Consider the following 17,842-nt stretch of genomic DNA (forward strand, 5'->3'; position numbering starts at 1 on the left):
GTACTGTTGCCTCTTCCCCACTGTCATAAATTAGTCAGACGATGGTGACAGCAGCACTAAGCTGCTTGCTGGGCTCTAATTGGCCTGCTGAGCCTGTTAGTCTGGGGGTGGAGACTCAGACTCTGATTTGTGATCACTTTCTGGCTCAGCTGTGAGTCTTTGCAACGTCTGCCAACCTCCCTGCATTCCTCTGTTTGTGTGTGTGTGTGTGCACGCGTGTGCGAGAGAGTGTACGTACACATGTCCTGGAGCATCTACACACAGTGCAAGTCTACTTACTTGTGTGTCACTGAACAAAACCTGCTGGCTTGTCAGTCACTCTTCATTATTCTAGCTCTCTGCGCCAGTGCCCTGGCATAAAATCCCTCTCATCCCCTTCCATCTCTCCCCAGGTGAGATCAGTACCAGGTCGACTTTGGACAGAGAGCAGCAGTCTAGTTACCAGCTGGTTGTGGTGGTACAAGATGGAGGTTCGCCTCCTCGTAGCGCCACAGGCACAGCTTTCATCACTGTCCTGGATGACAATGACAATGACCCCACTTTCACCCACAGCCAGGCAGGCAAAAACCTCATCATACAGGTGATGCCACAAAAACAGAAAAAAAAGACAAGGAGAACTTTAAAAGTCTTTTATGTCCGTAGTGATATCTGTCTTGTTTTTTTTTCCCATAGGTGACTGAAGGTCAGTCCTCTGGAGTTTTACTGGGCTCATTGCAAGCAAAAGACCCTGATGAAGGAGAGAATGGCACTGTCGTCTACTCTTTGTCAGGTATGGTGGCTACAGGAAGTTTTTCTGTTACCTTTTATCCTTTCATTGATTTCATTTTTATATTGTCTTGTTTACAGTTCAGGGTTGTCGTGATGTTTTTTTAAGGTTTTACTTTGTTGCTATGGTGAACTGAGTCATGTCTCAGCTGTGTTTAGAAAAGTACTGTGTCCCATTGGTGCTGGGCAGCGCTGCAGCATAGTGGTTAACGCTGTTGCCCCACAATAAGAAGGTTGTGGGTTCGGTTCTCGGCCTGGGGCCTTTCTGTGTGGACTTTGTACGTTCTTTGTTTCCTCCCACTGTCCTGACATGCGGCCTGTCCAGGGAGTACCCCGCCCTCGCCCAGTGTGAGTGACCTGGAAACGGATAAGTGGTTGGAGATGAATGAAAACCATTGGTGCTGTAAACAAATACTGTAAACAAAAGGCACCATGTTTGCGTTCATTAGTAACGCAGGTCTAAAAATGGATTTGATTCAATGCTGACTTGCAGACTTGCCACAGTTGTGTATTCCACCCTCCCACGCACACCACTCCAGCCCTCCACTGAAAGTCTGGACTCTCTGTCTCTCCCCAGGTCCCAGGGCTGAGCGTTTCTCTTTAAACCCAAACACTGGTGAGCTGCGTTCGTCGTCTCCTCTCAGCCACTCAGAGCGAGCTGAGTACAGTCTGACGGTGACGGCCACTGACAGAGGACTGCCCCCTCGCAGCACCTCCTGCTTGCTCAGCGTTCAGGTCAGCCAGCACAAACACCCTCACTGCTCACCTATTTAATATCAAAGAATAGACTCGGGGCTGAGAGGATCCATGTCTCTGGGCCCCTCAGACTAGCCTCAGACATATCAGCCTCACTTCTGACAAGCTACCCTCCCATCCCCTCCCTTTTCTTCCCTAGTGAGTTTTCAAAAGGGAAATTTCTATCTGAAATGGAAAAGTGGGTCTGAATCAAATACTCCCAGCTGGCTCATGATGAGGGCCAGCTGTAGCCTGCTCTGATCAAGGTCATACTCAATGACTTCAACACTTTTTTAATACAGTAGCCCTTTTTGCAAAGAGCGGCAGGGCTGTGCACTCACGTAAAACACAGTATTGAGAGTAATTCAGTTAATATTTAATATAGAACAGAAAATGGACACAATGGAGGAACCCTGGAAGGAACGTGGATTCATGGGTTCCAGGAAAATAGAGTTGCCATATAAACAGCTCAAGGAAGTGCCAGTTCAGTTTACCTCCTCTCCAAAAAAAAAAAATCATAATTACTAGTTAATTGGATTAAACTGAAAAATATTGTTCTTGCCCATCGACTTGTTTCTGTAAATTCCTTCAATCATCTTTTCGGACTGGCTTAATAAATCCATTGATGACAGGACGGGCCTATACCGGTTTATTTCTGGAACACTCCTTTTCCATCTAATGTGGAACCAATTTATGGCGTGTCATGTAAGATTTCACAACAAACACAGCTTATTTATGGAGTGTCTGCAATCTACCACTCTATTGTGGGAACTGTACTGTAGGATGCGATGCTAGAAGTTCCAAATCACCCCCTTTAGCTTACAAAACATATGCTGCTGAATATTTGATCAACAAATCCTCCTCATGTGCCCCCCCTCTTTACATTTTCTCAATCCAAGCCTGTCTCAGAGAAAAAAGTTCTTTATTAAAACAACGTGCCACGTGTTACTTCTGGTGCTCTTTCAGTACAAAAGGGGAAAAGTAATAATGTTGTTGTCTTTGAAGACACTTGAACTGCTCACAAAAAAAGTGTAGTCTTACATGATACAGGAACATGTCCCAGTGCTAAATTCAGCCCCTCTCATCATATCTCTCATCAAACTGTCTCCGATTGTGTCACTTTTGTCATCGTTTATTTTTCCTGGCAGCAACATCAGTATTAGATTAAGTGTGATTAATGTTAGCAGGAGTGTTATTCAAGTCCATAAAAAACCTTGTGTAACTGGTTTCGTTTATTCCCAGTGAACACAGTCGATACAAATAGATGGAGTGGACAGAATGTGGTTTTGCTTTGCCTAAAATTCATTCTTCGTTTTTTAAGTTGGCACCGGCCATTTCAATGAAGCATCAGATCCCCCGTCATGTTGCTGTGTCCTGAAATATACATCAAGTGTTTTTTCTTCACTGCAGGTTCTCAGCGTGAACAGACCTACTTCTAAGACCAGTTCTCTGTCCATGTCTTTCAACTCTGTGGAAGAGGCCAAGCCTGGCTCTGTCGTTGGCTCAGTCCGCCTCCATGACAGAGAAAGCCCTGAGGATGGGGAGGTGACCTACACTGTGGTTGGAGGTACAGACCAAGATGGAACCTTTGTTGTGGACAGACTCACCGGAGATGTGTATCTGGCTCGGGCCCTTGACTATGAACGGGATGCACACTACACTCTGCAGATTGAGGTGGATGACTTCTCTCAGGTGCCTCCAAGCAGCACACTGGTCCGCCTGGCCATCGATGTGGAGGACAGCAATGACCACGCGCCGCAGTTCCCTGAAGATCCAATCACCATCGTCATCTCTGAGAGCATGGAGCCTGGCTCATCTATCTACACCTTCCAGGCCGTAGATAAAGATGGCAGCGGGCCCAACAGCGAGCTGAGGTACTCAATTCTTCACCAGTGGCCAAACACCCCTGGTTTACTAAACCTCGACCCTTCCTCTGGGGTTCTGTCTTTGGGTCAGGAGCTTGACCATGAGGTTACCTCCAACCTGATCCTTGTCATAAAGGCGACAGACTCTGCCCTGGATGCTAGCCAGAGGCGCTGGGGTTCTGTCACGGCAAGGGTCTATGTCACAGATGAAAATGACAATCCGCCAGTGTTCAGCTCGCCAACAGCTATCAGTGTGATGGAAGATCAGCCGGTGGGCTTTGTGGCGTTGTATGTCATGGCCAGAGACGCAGACCAAGGGGAAAATGGAAGAGTGACCTACAGTATCCAGACGGGAAACACTGGAGGAACATTCAGCCTAAACCCCAACACTGGTAAGTAAGGCCCAGTCCCACTTCAGGAGAGTGTGTGTGTCTTTTATAGCACAAGGGAAAGGTGGTGGATGTGTTACTGATTCACCAGGGGACTAGTTTGCATCTCACTGCTGCTAATGTTGCAGTTATCGTGCACATGTACTGCAGAAACACCACTGAACATATGGTCATATCGTTGCCAAACTGTCAAATAGCATGAATATAGCACAGATTAGCATCAGATATTTTCATTATTCAAAGCAGCAGATGACTGCCATCAGTTTGTCAAAGCTTGGACCATCTGATTTTCTTTTTTTACCTTTTTTTTTTATAGCAATGCTAGTAATATAATGGGTATAACTCCAGCTCCTGAGTGTAACATTAGTGTGTTGCGCTTTGAATTTAGTGAATGAATTTTGCATCTGTTCAGCTCTGTTTGGGTGTGAAAGGACCATTTGTGGCAGCTGTAAATTTTTGTTTGCATTGCATATGTTCTTATCTTTTCTTGTGCTTGCACAACCACCCCCCCGTGCACTCCCAACAACACAATTGCCAAACCTCCCCCTCCAGAAACACACACAAATTCTTATAATACTCTGCTTACTTCTAAGCGCAGCACAACTCTTGCTTCACCTTTCATGACTTATTTCTCTCAGTTGGAGGGCAGACAGACAGGGCAGCCTGCCAATTATTTAACACACACACACACACACACACACTTACATGAACGAGTACACCCCATCATCTGTTATTGTGGATCTATTCCCATGAAAGACAAAAGAGCCTCCTACTTGGGCTTCTGGGAACCATTAGAGAAGGGATCAGTTACGTGTGTTTATGTGTGTGCACGTGTGTCAGTGTGCGTGGGCATGTACATATGTGTCTGCGTGCTTGCATGAGGCTGTTAGTTAGTCAACACTGGCCTTAGGATATTTGGTCCTGTGGGCTTTGTTGTGGTGCCTGAGACACGTGTCGGCTTTGGCTCCACCCTCCCCCTTCAAGTTGCCAGCCAGGATGCCCCCTGGAGCTGCTCGGGGATGGAAACATTCAGGGTCTGTCATGCATGTCACTTCTGCCTCACCCCAGTATGTGACTCATCTTGAAGTGTTTTCATGCACACTTGTTATTTGTTAGAATCATGACAGAGTTAATCCTCCGAGCACCTGGTTTGCTCCTGTTTTGGGGTCAGCGACGGAGACCTGGGACCATCTCTACACACTCTATTTTCATTACTTTGGCATAACAGTTACCACAATAGAGGGAACTATCAAGCTATTATTAGAAGTGTATAAAATCACGGAGGGAGACATATCCTCATCGCTCACAGTCAGAGGGGAGGTCATTAATTTCACTTTTGGAGATGGTGATAGGGTGAATTGCCTCTCTGCAAAAGGCAACACAATTCAAGGATTAACTAATCAAATGTAGATGAATGGCCTCTGCAGTCAGGACAAGAAAGACGTGTTTGTTGTTTGTCTGAGAGACCTCATCTAACCCTCTCACTGCAGTCTAAAGTGTTGGCGCCACAAGCCCAACGTAGGCTTAAAATGTTGGAATTGAAAACACCCGAAATAAAAATTTCTCCCAGTTTCCACAGTTTTCTTTGTTGTTCTTGTTGTTGTTGTTGTTGTTGTTGTTGTTGTTGTTTTGTCCTTCCTTGTGTCATTGGTGACCAAGGATACGACAGGATCACAGTCAAATTTGGTGAAAATATTCCAGCCCATAACTCCTACCAGATTAAAAGCTTGGGGGCAAGTTATCTCAGTTCGAGCAAGATACAAAGTGAAAAACACACAAGAAAGTTAAAACCAAACAGCCTTGGCCCCTTCTTTCTTTAACAGTTGCAGCTCATTTTAAAGCATGAAATTGAAATTGAATCAATACAAGCTCTACCCTCTTAGGGCAGGATAATGAAAAGGCAAGGGTGCCCCTAATTTCTTCAGAGCACGGCAGGCCTGGCTGTTGCGTGTCTAGAGCGTGTGTTTACTGCTTCTTTCTCGATGGCTGCGGCATTCTCCAATGGAAAATCTCATAAAATGTGGCCAGACCGTTGGGCTGTTAGAGCTGTGGTGGTGGTAGCACTCAGGTAGGCAAAGTTCTGTGTGTGGAGGAGATTAGCCCTGATTTGGCCCTCACACGGCAACTTTTCACACCAGCATTTTAAATCACTTGACGACGCACAACCATGGAAAGTGGCATTTTTTATTGCCTTTGATAGCATGCTTTTATACTGTAGTTGTCGTGTGTAACTGCCTGTGGGAAACAGGCTGCAATAAGGCACACCCACCCACGCACTCACACACACACACAGGAAATTTCCTTCACGTTGCTCCTTCTGATTCATCTCTCTACAGGCTCTCTGTCTATTTTCAAACCCCTGGACCGTGAAGAGCAGGACATCTTTAACCTCACTATAGTCGCTGAGGATCATGGGACACCCCAGCATTCGTCGAGCCAAGTGCTGTGTGTCCATGTGATTGATGTCAATGATGAGGTGCCCTGGTTTGAGGACAGTCAGTACGAAGCCCAGATCTCTGAAAACCAGCCTCCTGGATCTAGTGTGTTGACAGTGTCCGCCTCTGATCTGGATCAAGGTGAGACTTACAATGTGCAGTTCTTATTTAAGCACACTTTCCCACTGAGAATTGGTTTAACTTGTAACATTTAGCTAGAAAGTTTGTTTTTGACATCCAACTTGGATATGACCCTCAGTTCAAATTCATTTACATCGCAATTTTTTGATTGGAACAAGTTCAAACAAGATTTTGAAATATAATCACAGAAATGCGATTTCTGCAGCATGTTGAGGTTAGACATCTAAGAAACATACTGAACAAAATTCATCCTTTTTCCCAAGATGTGTAGGCATCTTTTGAACTGCAAATTACTTTAATCACGCTGTGTGTATGTGTGTGTGGATTAGGTCTCGACAGACATCAATCTGTGCTGCTTCAAAATGCCCGTAATTGCTCTTAGCCTTCGTGTGTTGACTACGTGTTCACGTTACAGACATTAACAGTTGTTTTTAATTGAGGACTACACAGCAGAATGTGGGAGGAGGCACAGAAAGGGTACATTCCCCTGTTCTTAGTAAGAAGCACATAAAACAGAAGGATTATAAACTTTCTATCCAAAAGCAATTAGTGAAGTAAACAGGTGATGATGCCAGACTCTTTTCTGTTAGCACGCAATCTGGCAGCCAGACACCTGAGGGAGGGCTGTCACTGCCAAATGCTTAGACAGCACAACTAATGAATGACAAACAAACAAATCAGCATTCAAACTATTAGAAGGACAAATCCAAATACTCTCTAAATGGTGGTGTTTGTGAAGCATTTATCGGTCATTGGAATAAACAGTGTGAGCTGCTAATGATTTCATTTTAATACAGTTTCGAGTTCAGTCATTGTCTGTGTCTCACTGCAGGAACCAATGGGCAGGTGACATACGGTGGCATCTCAGAAAAGGGTTTCCGCATCAACCCAGTGACAGGTGTCATAACAACCACTAAACTGCTGGACCGGGAACTGCAGGAATACTACACTGTGACTGGTACTGACAAAGAGATGGAAAAAAAGTGACAGCAGGGTGTTTATTATCTAAAGTCCTTCCTAATTCTGCTTTGTCTTTTTTTTCTCTCTGTTCAGTTTATGCAAGAGATGGGGGCCTCCTACCCAACTATGCCAAAGCAACAGTGAGGATCAGAGTCCTTGATGAGAATGACAACGTCCCTGTCTTTGGACGTCTCTTTTATAGCATAGAAGTGCCTGAAAACTTGGATGCATCGTCTTTGTTTACCCTCCGAGCCACCGACCCAGATACAGGAGACAGTGGGGTGATGAACTACAGAATTACAGGTGACGATTTGTTTTAATCAGCTCAACAGCCACCATTTTACATTTTCTATAATTCAGGGCAGGGACGTTGCAAACTCAGGATGCCGCTTGCTTTCTTTGCAGCTGGAGATCCATCAGGACACTTCCACCTGGACAGACGGTCCGGTGTGCTGTCCACTTCGAGACCTCTGGATCGGGAGAGGAGAGCTGGTTACACACTTACAGTCACAGTTCAGGACGAGGGCCGCCCTCCACTCAGCAGCACTGCCACTGTGGAGGTTACCGTTCTGGACACCAATGATCACAGTCCTCAGTTTCAGAGCACCAGTTACACCGCAGACATCTCAGAGGACGTTCCCATTGGCTCTCTGGTCCTGGAGGTGAAAGCCATTGATCTGGACCAGGGCGCCAACAGTCAAGTGCTGTACTTCCTGAGCCGTGGCTCCCAGAGCATGTTCATCATAGATCAGAACACGGGCCGCATAATCACAGCAGCTCCCCTAGACAGAGAAAGAACTGCCTCATATACATTTGAGGTCTGTGCCACCGACTCCTCCCCAGCTAACCCACACAACTCCACTGCTCAGGTGACCGTCTACATTCAGGATGTGAATGATAATGCTCCCTTCTTCATTCAGGACCCACTTATTGTGAATGTCTCAGCCAGCAGTGTATCTAGTCGCCGGGTGCTGGCCACAATGAGGGCGGAGGATAAGGACTTTGGGGCTAATGGTTCAGTTTTTTATCGTTTTGCCAATCCCGTGAGGGGCTTCACTATTAATTCACTGACAGGAGACATCCAGGCCACAGAGAAACTGCAGTCTCTGACCCAAAGCCAGAGGACTTTGATAGTTCAGGCCATGGACCAAGGAAACCCAGCTCAATCTTCCCTCGGAGTGGTCATCATTTATATTCGGGAACAGAGTTACAGGGGAATTCGCTTCTCTCGCACAGCCAGAGATGTCAGCCTGCAAGAAAACGCTGCCAAAGGTTTGTGTGATAGAAATTTCCATCCTTTTTACTTGGACATTTCTACATTTGTCATGGAAAAGTAAAATGTTTTACATTTTTTTTCACCATGTAGGCACAGTGGTAACACAGACCCAGGCCCAGTATCCTGACGGCTCTCAGACTGGTATCAGCTACAGTATTTTCAGTGGAAACAGAATGCAGTCTTTTGGCATTAACTCTATCACTGGTAAGTGCACAGATTAAAAAAAAAAAAAAAAAAACACTGCAAAGTGATGTTGTTCTCCAGTGACTCATTGTCCATTTTTGTGAAAAAGGTGAAATATGGGTCCAGAAATCTGAAGGCTTGGACTTTGAGGAGACCCCCAAACTCCGCCTTGTGGTGAAAGCTGAGACGGCGTCCTCCAGCTCCTACATAGCTGTCAACTTAATTCTGCAGGACGTCAACGACAACTTGCCACGCTTCCAACTCCAGAACTACATAGCATACATTAGAGAGGCACAGGGCTATGATTTTCCCATTATCCAGGTGCAGTAGCCTTTCCCCCACATATTTATTATGGTTGGCTGTTGTTTAAGTGTGAAGTCGTAGAATAGAAAAGGACTCAACCTTCAGAAATCTGGATAGCTTCAACGCTGTAGAGAAATGGCTGTTCACTTGCCTGTGTTCTCTGTGTCCCTGATGAATATTTGGAATCATTTTTGTCTTGAAGCCCGATCCATATAGCTCATTTTTCTGAACTCTTGACTTCTAAGCCCAATTATTGCTCACTAGTTCATGTTACAGTTAAACAGCTGTTGCAAATATTTCTGTATTTTCATTACCAAAATGGGGATGTTGTGTCCTCAGGTTGCAGCAGATGACCTGGATCAGGGTCAAAACGGTCAGGTGACCTACTCTATCAGGGCGTCATCCATGAGTGGCCTGTTCAAGATAGACCCAGTCACCGGGAGCATAACCACTGCAGCCATAATGGACAGAGAGATCTGGACGCAAACCAAGTGAGTCTTTCTTTTTTTACTCTTTTATGTAGTTCACCTCGGGTCATCTCTGGCCTTGACATATGTATGTTTAAATGTTTGTTATTGTGGGGGGGGGGGCTGGTATTGTTATATCCTGATGAATCTGTCATGTGTCATCATGGTCCTACAGACACCAAATGCAGCAGGAACTTCCAGGTGGTTTAGAGTACTTTCGTTCAGGTTTTTCTGTCTGTCTACCTTTTACGATAACAGCATCACAACTGTCTGTAGTTGAAATCAGGAAGGAAAGCAGCCAGAACAAAAGCGCAACTGAAGTAGTTGGAAAGAAATTTGAGATGAGTCCGTTGCCCATTCAGCCTAAAGACCATCTTGCACTCAAACCAACACACCAGCCACACCATCCTAACATGCTGATGTTTGGACTTGGATGAATACTCTGTATATGTAACTACATTATTACCAGTCAAGTTGACATCATATTATTATCAGGTACAACAACATGCTTACTTGTGTAGTATAACCTTGTAAGTGTGTGTACAGAAATAATGTATTTTTGTTTCTTTTGCATAATTTCAGCAGATTAAACTGAGGGACAAAAGCAGGTCAGGATAGTTACACATTTTGTTGAGTAAGAACATTTCCACAAATGAAACACTTTTGGGCACAAAAAAATTATTTAACGGGCGCAATCTTTAGAGTTACTGCCACTAAACTGTAAGCCTGTAGTTTCCTCTTAGAGAGTTTATAATAGACCGTAAATGTGGGCTGTTGTGGGATTGATTTTTGCGTTCAATGTGATGACATTAAATGCTCCATACAACTTCGGTTCCAAGAGAGCTTTTTGACATGTAAAAGTTCAACAAAAAAAAGAAAAATTGTTACATTTTCTTGTTTGTTTATTTGTTTGCTTGTTTGTTGTAGTTTTTTTAAGTTTTCACTTGCTACCACTTTATTTCAAGCATCTAACCAAAATCCCAATAAAAAAAAATAAAAACTGACTTGGAAAGAAGAAAATAAAGGTGCCAAAATGCAAAACTTTGTCTGCGTATTATAGCTTAATCCTGCAGCACCATGTAGCACAGAGGCACTTTTGACTACTTTGCCAGGTATGTATGGTCCAAGTATGTCCATGTCTGTCTGTACTATAGACAGATTTTGTTGCCGCAATAGTGCCACAGCTGTGCTAGTCATGAAACCTATTAGGTTTTGAGGTAAGATCAATGTAGATTTAATGATGGGTGCACAGTGATTAACGTTGAAGATCCAATGATCCCATTAGAGGAAGTTCTCCATTTTGTGCATATTGTCAGTAACAAAATCATAGTTTCAAGAAAAGAGAAAAACACAGCATCAGAGAAAAAAATATTTATTTCTTCTTCTATATACTGGATGTAAGAGGATAGATTTACTATGAATGAAGTGCCCAGAGAAAGGGTTCATTTATATAATAAAGAGAAGAAAAATCACAAATGAGCTGATGAGCTATAAAGAAAATCATGCCTGGCCCGAAGAGAGCATTTCTCAAATGTTTTATTTGTATTTTTTTCATGGAAACACAGAGCTTGTATGTTCGAGTGTTTACTCTGAAATAAAAAGCAGCCAGTCTTGGTGGAGGGGCTGAAACATCACACAACCGTGTTCATTAATGTTCAGACACAGTAACATTCATTTTCTGGCACCAGGCTAGTCATCACAGCAACAGACCGGGGAACCCCGCGACTGGCTGGCTCTGCCACCCTCACGGTGATCATCATTGACCTCAACGACAACAGTCCCATGATTCCTCTGCCCCAGGAGATCCATGTGCCCGAGGGTAAGTCAGCTTCACAACGGAACTTAGTCCAGCGATCTTATCCAAAAGCCTCCCATCACCCTTCCTGGCAGCTCGCTCAGCAGGGCTCAGTGAGAAAAGCCTGACCCTTTTATGAACAAACTATTGCCAAGTTCCTCTCTTCATTTCCTGTCTATTAGATCTAAGCTTTTCATGACGGGATATTTTTTAATAAAGACGGAAGAAAAAAAAAATTCCTCTGCTGCAACCTAAATATTTGCTCTTTCCTCTGGCTTCCCTTCCTACAGATACTCTGATTGGCACTGTTATCACCCAGGTAACAGGGAATGATGTGGACTCAGGGCCAGCCCTATCGTACACACTACATCTGGATACCAACAGTCAAGGAATGTTTGGGATTCATCGTTACGGAGGGGGAGTGTCTCTGACGGGACCCCTGGACTACGAGGAAAGAACATGGTACACTCTGACCGTTCGCTCGTCTGACTCTAAACATCAGAGCGAGGCCAACCTCACTGTGCTGGTGGATGATGTGAATGACAACGCTCCCACCTTTACTCAAGACTTATATCAGGTACAGCTACCTTCACGCCCCCATCTTTTAACCTGCATGTATGTATCAATTTGTTGTGTGCAGATGGTAAAGGTCTTAATTTTGCTCTTTAGGTGACAGTATCAGAGCACCTCCCAGCAGGCAGTGCAGTCATCACTGTAACAGCCACCGACCGTGACTCTGCAGAGAATGGGAAGATTACCTACAGAGTAATGTCATCAAGTAGGGGCGTCTTCTACATTGACCCAAGCAACGGTAAGGTTGCTGTCTGAACATATATGGTTGCTTACGCCCAGAGCTCCTCCCATAATTACACACCAAAAATATATTAACCCCTAATGCTCTACATGCATACAAATTTGGAGTCTTGACATATTTGCGACAGGAATTGCTAAATATTTAATCATTTTCTTCATTAAAAGTAATTGAAAGCCAGATTTAATGTTAGTTGCCTCAGATGTTTTCCTTGAGATAGCATCTAGAAAAAAATGCGTTAGAGGACTTGTTCCCCTCAAGCTATTCTGCCTCATGTTCTCAAGTGCAATTTCTTTGCCTCCAATAATGTTCCAGTAAACACTACATGCACAAGGGTGTGCAAAACACATGCAATTTGATTATTTGTTTTCATCATTCATCAATATGTCTTAAATAACAAACAGAATAAAGAGGATAATTTATATGACATTGTTCTGTTTCCTCACAGGGACTCTGTTCGTCAACCAAAAAACAGAGTTTGATTTTGAGAACCCGTCCATCCTGGTGGTAATTGAGGCACGAGACCAGGGCACTCCACCCCTGTCAGCCATCGCCACAGTCCAGGTCCAAGTTTCAGATGTCAACGACAACGCCCCCATCTTCCACCAGTCAGAATACAGAGCCACCGTGTCTGAAGATGGGCTTCCTGGATCAACTGTTCTGATCCTAGAAGCTGCAGATGGAGACCTGTCTCGGGATAACTGTGGATTTGATTTCGCCATTGCCAGCGGCAACTCAGGTAACACCTTCCAGATTGAGAGCAGTGTGCGCTTCTTGGAGGGGCAGGGTTTCCAGACAGTCGGCAGCCTGATCTTGGTGGAGGAGCTGGACTTTGAAGCAGTACCAAGTTATAACCTGACTGTGGTGGTATCAGATCGTGGAATCCCCCAACGTAGCTCCAGCGTACCTATCCTTATCAGTGTTTCAGACGCCAATGACAACCCTCCAGCTTTCAGCCGGGCAGAATACAGCGTGGTGCTGAGCGAAGGTGCAGCAGCAGGGATGGAGATCTTGCACCTATCTGCCACAGATCCAGATTCTGCTCCTAATGGCGAGGTGCAGTACTCCATAAGCTCTGGGGACGAGACAAACCTCTTCCAGGTGGACCAGTGGACCGGAGCCTTAAGGCTGCAGAGACCTCTGGACAGCGAGAGACAGTCCCATCATATGATTGTTGTTCAGGCTACTGATGGTCACGGGCACTATGCTTTGGCCCCAGTCAGCATTGAAGTGAAGGACATCAATGATAACTGGCCGTTCTTTCCCCTCAATCTAGTAACTGCGAGCATCAGGGAAAACCAACCCCAGAATGCCTTAGTCACCATGCTGCATGCTATTGACCACGACAGAGGTGTTTTTGGACAGCTGAGGTACTACATGTTAGACAACTCTAAAGAGGGAAGAGAGGCCTTCCTCCTCAACCAAACTTCTGGAGAGGTTCGGACTCGCTCGACTTTTGACTTTGAGAAAGTAGCCTCCTTCCATTTTGTGGCTGCTGCCATTGATGCCGGCAACTACTCTGCCACTGTAACGGTTCAAGTTTATGTTACAGGCGAGGATGAATATGATCCCGTTTTCACATCCTCAGAGTTTTCATTCGAAGTGCCTGAGGGAGCAAGTAAAGGTCAGATCATTGGAAAAGTCCAAGCCAGAGACGAGGATGGAGGCGTGGATGGCATTGTCCTCTACTCTCTGGCAGACAGTTCACCTTATTTTGAAGTCAATAAATCAACAGGAGCTATTTCTTTGAAAATGGACAGCTACAGCAGGCATGTAAGTCGCTCTAAAAGAGAGGTGCGTCTGATGACACTGGACGTGACTGCTCACAGCCCTCTGGAGACTTCCCGCATAGCAGTGGCCAAAGTTACTGTAGATGTGACACGCACGTCGTTCGGTCTCACCACAGACATGAATATGCTGCTTATCGGCGTCATTGCAGTTTCACTCGGGATAATAGTTATATTGATAATAATTGCTGTCGCGCTGTTCTTTGTTAAAGTACGGCGCCAAAAGAAGGAGCAAAAAACCCACGGACGAACACCAACTTCAGGCACCATGCTGCATAAGCTTGAGGAAACAAAGATAACAGCAAATGAAATGATTTACCATCAGACCCTTCCTGGGTACTCAGCTGCTCAAAGTGGCAGCAGCAGTGGTCCGTATACTCGTGGAGGCTCCCTGGATCCATCCCATTCCAGTGGGCGTGGCTCTGCGGAAGCAGAGGCAGCGGAAGATGATGAGATCAGAATGATTAATGAATACCCACGAGTGTCAAGTATCTCCTCCTCCATGCAGGAGCGCATCTCTGCCCGAGGTCCAGACTCTGGAATCCAGCAGGATGCGGATCAACTGTCAGATGTGTCTTGTGAACCTTCCATAGACTGGTTCAAAGGGAAGAAACTGGTCAGTCTGAACAGTTCTCTATTAGCTGGCCAGGTGCCAGTCTACAGGGACGAGGGGGGTGGGTATGTGGGGGTGGGACGGGGACTCAGCATCTCCCATCCGAAAGACTACGCTTTCCCAGAGGATGGGAAGCCTGCAGTGGACGGCTCCCTGACTGCCATCGTAGCCAGTGACGAGGAGCTGAGGGGCAGCTACAACTGGGACTACCTGCTCAACTGGTGTCCCCAGTTCCAACCCTTAGCTAATGTTTTCACCGAAATAGCACGTTTAAAAGATGAAACGGCTCCTCCTCAACCCCGGAGGTCATTTCATCACAAAGCAAAGGCAGAGTCCAGAATCGACCCTCCACCTCTCATCACTTCCGTGGCCCACCCAGGGGCAAAAACTGTACCTCCAAAGCCCGCCGTAGGGAGGACATTCCCCTCCTTGGCTTCTTTACGAAGATCGCCCCTCAGCGGCGAGGGATCCATCTCCTCGGTGGCTATGTCTCCAAGTTTCTCCCCCTCCCTCTCCCCGCTGGCAGCACGTTCTCCTGCAATTACACCCTTCAGTGTCTCACAGGGCCCCTCTGCTTCCATGATCAGCACAACTGAACACAATTTGGAACACAGCGAGGAGGCAGAGCTGAGGATTTAACTTGTAAAGACGCACCGTAAGAGTGGATTAAAGCTGAGTCATTGCTATCCCAGTCTTGTTCTACTGTATGACCGCAGGAGGCTGCAACCTGAAATCAGTCAAAGCAGTTCTCTTTTTTATTCTGTCTGTTAAGACAAGAAGTACACAAGGTTGTACTCAAAAGTCCAAATAGCTGAAGTTCTGGTGGTCGCTGGAAAAACTGAACTACATGACTAACAGGCCAAAATGGACCATGCATACGTTGTGTGTGTGTCTGTGTGTGTGTGTGTGTGTGTCTGTGTGTGTGTGTGTTTGTGTGTGTGCGTGTGCGTGCGTGTGCGTGTGCGTGTGTGTGTGTGTCTGAATGAAAGTCCTTATTCTTCTGTTGATCATTGTTAATTTGCACATTTGAATAGGGATCCATACATGATGTCAATATTTTGTATAAAAGCATTGTCTATATTTTTATACCTGTATGTGGTTCCTGACAACAAATGGGATTAAAGCATCAGAAAAGGTTGCTGAAACCTCAGAATATATTTCTATATTTGTATATTTGTAGCTTGTACTGTATACTTGTTTGTACTGTAAGTTGATTTTATCTCATGTAATTCTTAACCTTGTGGTTTTAAACAAAGCTCTTCATTAATGCTTTATGAATTGGACTTTTTGGGAAGAGGTTATTGTAAATATTTATAGGAGAGGAGACACCCTTGCTTGAACAAATGAAACATCTGTCAGAACAGCGTATCGTGTGATCAGATTTCCTGCGCATCCAACGCTTGATCTCACATCAAAAGGTAATCGTGAATGTGAATTGTCAAAAAAGTCGTATTGTTCCTCAACGCGTGTCGCTTCGGTTTTCTGCAAGGCATATTGAAACCTGACATCCAGCGATCGTGACCTTCAGGATTTCGCCTCTCTGCTCTTCATTGTGTATTGTGAATCTAATTCATGTGAGGCAAAACATTGAGCAGCTATGTGTGTAAGATGATGTGCTTTATCGGCAGCCTCCTCATGCAGAGAGGAAGCAGGTCGTGGTCACTTGTCTCCTCCTCAGTAAAATATGTAAAGAATCATCTAAGCTCTAAATCAGTGCTATCTCGACACAGAAAATGGCTGTCCAGATCACTTTTGGTTTTTAAACTTACTGCCAAACTTAAATGAATGTTATTTTGGACCACATTTGTGCCCTCATTTCACTCGCACTATAAAGGCAGTGTATGTATTAACAAACGTTTCATATGCTACGATAGATGTACAAAAAAAAAAAAAAAGTGTATATTTCTGAATGTTCAGACACTACCAGAGAATGTTTCCTTGTTACTGAGAAAAAATTTACATGTCCAGCCATAATTCACCTAATACCTTTACACAGATGCCTAAACCAGAAATATTTGTGTGTTTGGCAGCCTTTGAAAAATAAACATGGTGTTAATTTGCCTTAGTTGCTAAGCAGTGTTCTGTTTTTGCCTGAATGCAGATTTCTCTCGCCTTACAATTATTGTCAATGTTGTCTTTGCTTAAACCCCTTTTTTTTTTTACCCTTGTAAACATTATGTAAGCAAAACTAACATTTTATTTATTATATAGGCAGACCTCAAATGCTGAGATATTTGCTAAATTATTTACAATAATGCTATTCTGACCACGGCCAAATACACATGAACACTACCTACTGTATTTGATAGAATGCAGGTACTCCTGTTGTTTGTATTGTTGTTGCTGGTGTTGAACTTTGTTGCCTGCCACTTACATCTCATGTTTGTCCAAGCTATGTGTATCATGGTGCCATAAAGAAGAGAAATCCCTCCAAATGTTCTCACATAACAATCTAGACTTGTCCAGAGAAATGTTTCGAGCAAAGTGCCTGATTAAAATACTTATGTGAACAAACTATTGCCTCTGTTGCATCATTCTCAGCTCAGGATAATGAAAATGTACGAATGTGAACAACATTTAATGTTGTTCACATTGTCATTTTTAGATTCTCTCACAATAAAGGTGGCATTTTGTTCTCAAAAAAAAAAAAAAAAGTGCAAAATGTGACCATTACTCAAAATTTAACCTTTTGGAATTTGACATTTCTGAACATTGAGATGTGTTTTGAAGGCTCAACAGTATTTTATTGTATCCCAAGCCTTCATTTAGATACAGCTAAAGTCAGGAGCACTGCTCCTCCACCTTGTATAAACACTAAATCTGGAACCTCCCTGTTGTCCCAGAGCCAGCACCTTACAAGGACAAATGGACATTCAGTCCCAGCATTGTCCCAAAATTAAGAAAAATATCTCAAATTAACGATATTGGATTTAATGATAGCCATTAAGTATTATTCTGAGCTTGATAGGTTTATATGATGTAACACAGTCACAATTCTATTACCAACTTATTTGAAATAATGACTTTGCAGATGTTCTCTCTATTACCGATGGCAGGAATACAAAAATCAAAAAGGGAAATTTTTCCGATGAATAATAAAGGCAAAACAGTGCCACTAGTTTCTTCAAATTAAATTCTCAGTTTAGCTTTATTGCATTTGTATATTTGTTTGTTCAAATTATCTCCACATTTGCATGGAGCCAGTCTTTTCCACCCTGTTCATGTGTTCTAATGCCAAGCCATCAACTTTGCCAAAAATAAAGACGAAATCTCATTCACATTATGTTTTGCAGCTCAGAAATCTTTCATCATTTAAT

At 44.2% G+C, this 17,842-nt stretch overlaps 1 protein-coding gene across 1 annotated transcript in view; it reads left to right on the forward strand.

Annotated features, from left to right (window-relative positions):
- Positions 1-17,030, forward strand: part of LOC115053069 (protocadherin-16-like) — a gene marked incomplete at its 5' end in the record, with an annotated part of 73,990 nt that extends 56,960 nt beyond the window's left edge. The window contains 15 exons of the mRNA XM_029517632.1: positions 393-580; positions 673-769; positions 1,343-1,500; positions 2,911-3,757; positions 6,091-6,330; positions 7,163-7,288; positions 7,384-7,593; positions 7,696-8,562; positions 8,657-8,770; positions 8,859-9,070; positions 9,392-9,543; positions 11,208-11,338; positions 11,605-11,891; positions 11,984-12,125; positions 12,574-17,030. Coding sequence (XP_029373492.1) covers positions 393-580; positions 673-769; positions 1,343-1,500; positions 2,911-3,757; positions 6,091-6,330; positions 7,163-7,288; positions 7,384-7,593; positions 7,696-8,562; positions 8,657-8,770; positions 8,859-9,070; positions 9,392-9,543; positions 11,208-11,338; positions 11,605-11,891; positions 11,984-12,125; positions 12,574-15,164 — 6,362 coding nt within the window. The remainder of the gene's footprint in view (positions 1-392; positions 581-672; positions 770-1,342; positions 1,501-2,910; positions 3,758-6,090; positions 6,331-7,162; positions 7,289-7,383; positions 7,594-7,695; positions 8,563-8,656; positions 8,771-8,858; positions 9,071-9,391; positions 9,544-11,207; positions 11,339-11,604; positions 11,892-11,983; positions 12,126-12,573) is intronic.
- Between the last annotated feature and the right edge of the window lie 812 nt (positions 17,031-17,842).

This window comes from Echeneis naucrates, chromosome 13 (genome assembly GCF_900963305.1).
Source record: "Echeneis naucrates chromosome 13, fEcheNa1.1, whole genome shotgun sequence".
NCBI lineage: Eukaryota > Metazoa > Chordata > Actinopteri > Carangiformes > Echeneidae > Echeneis > Echeneis naucrates.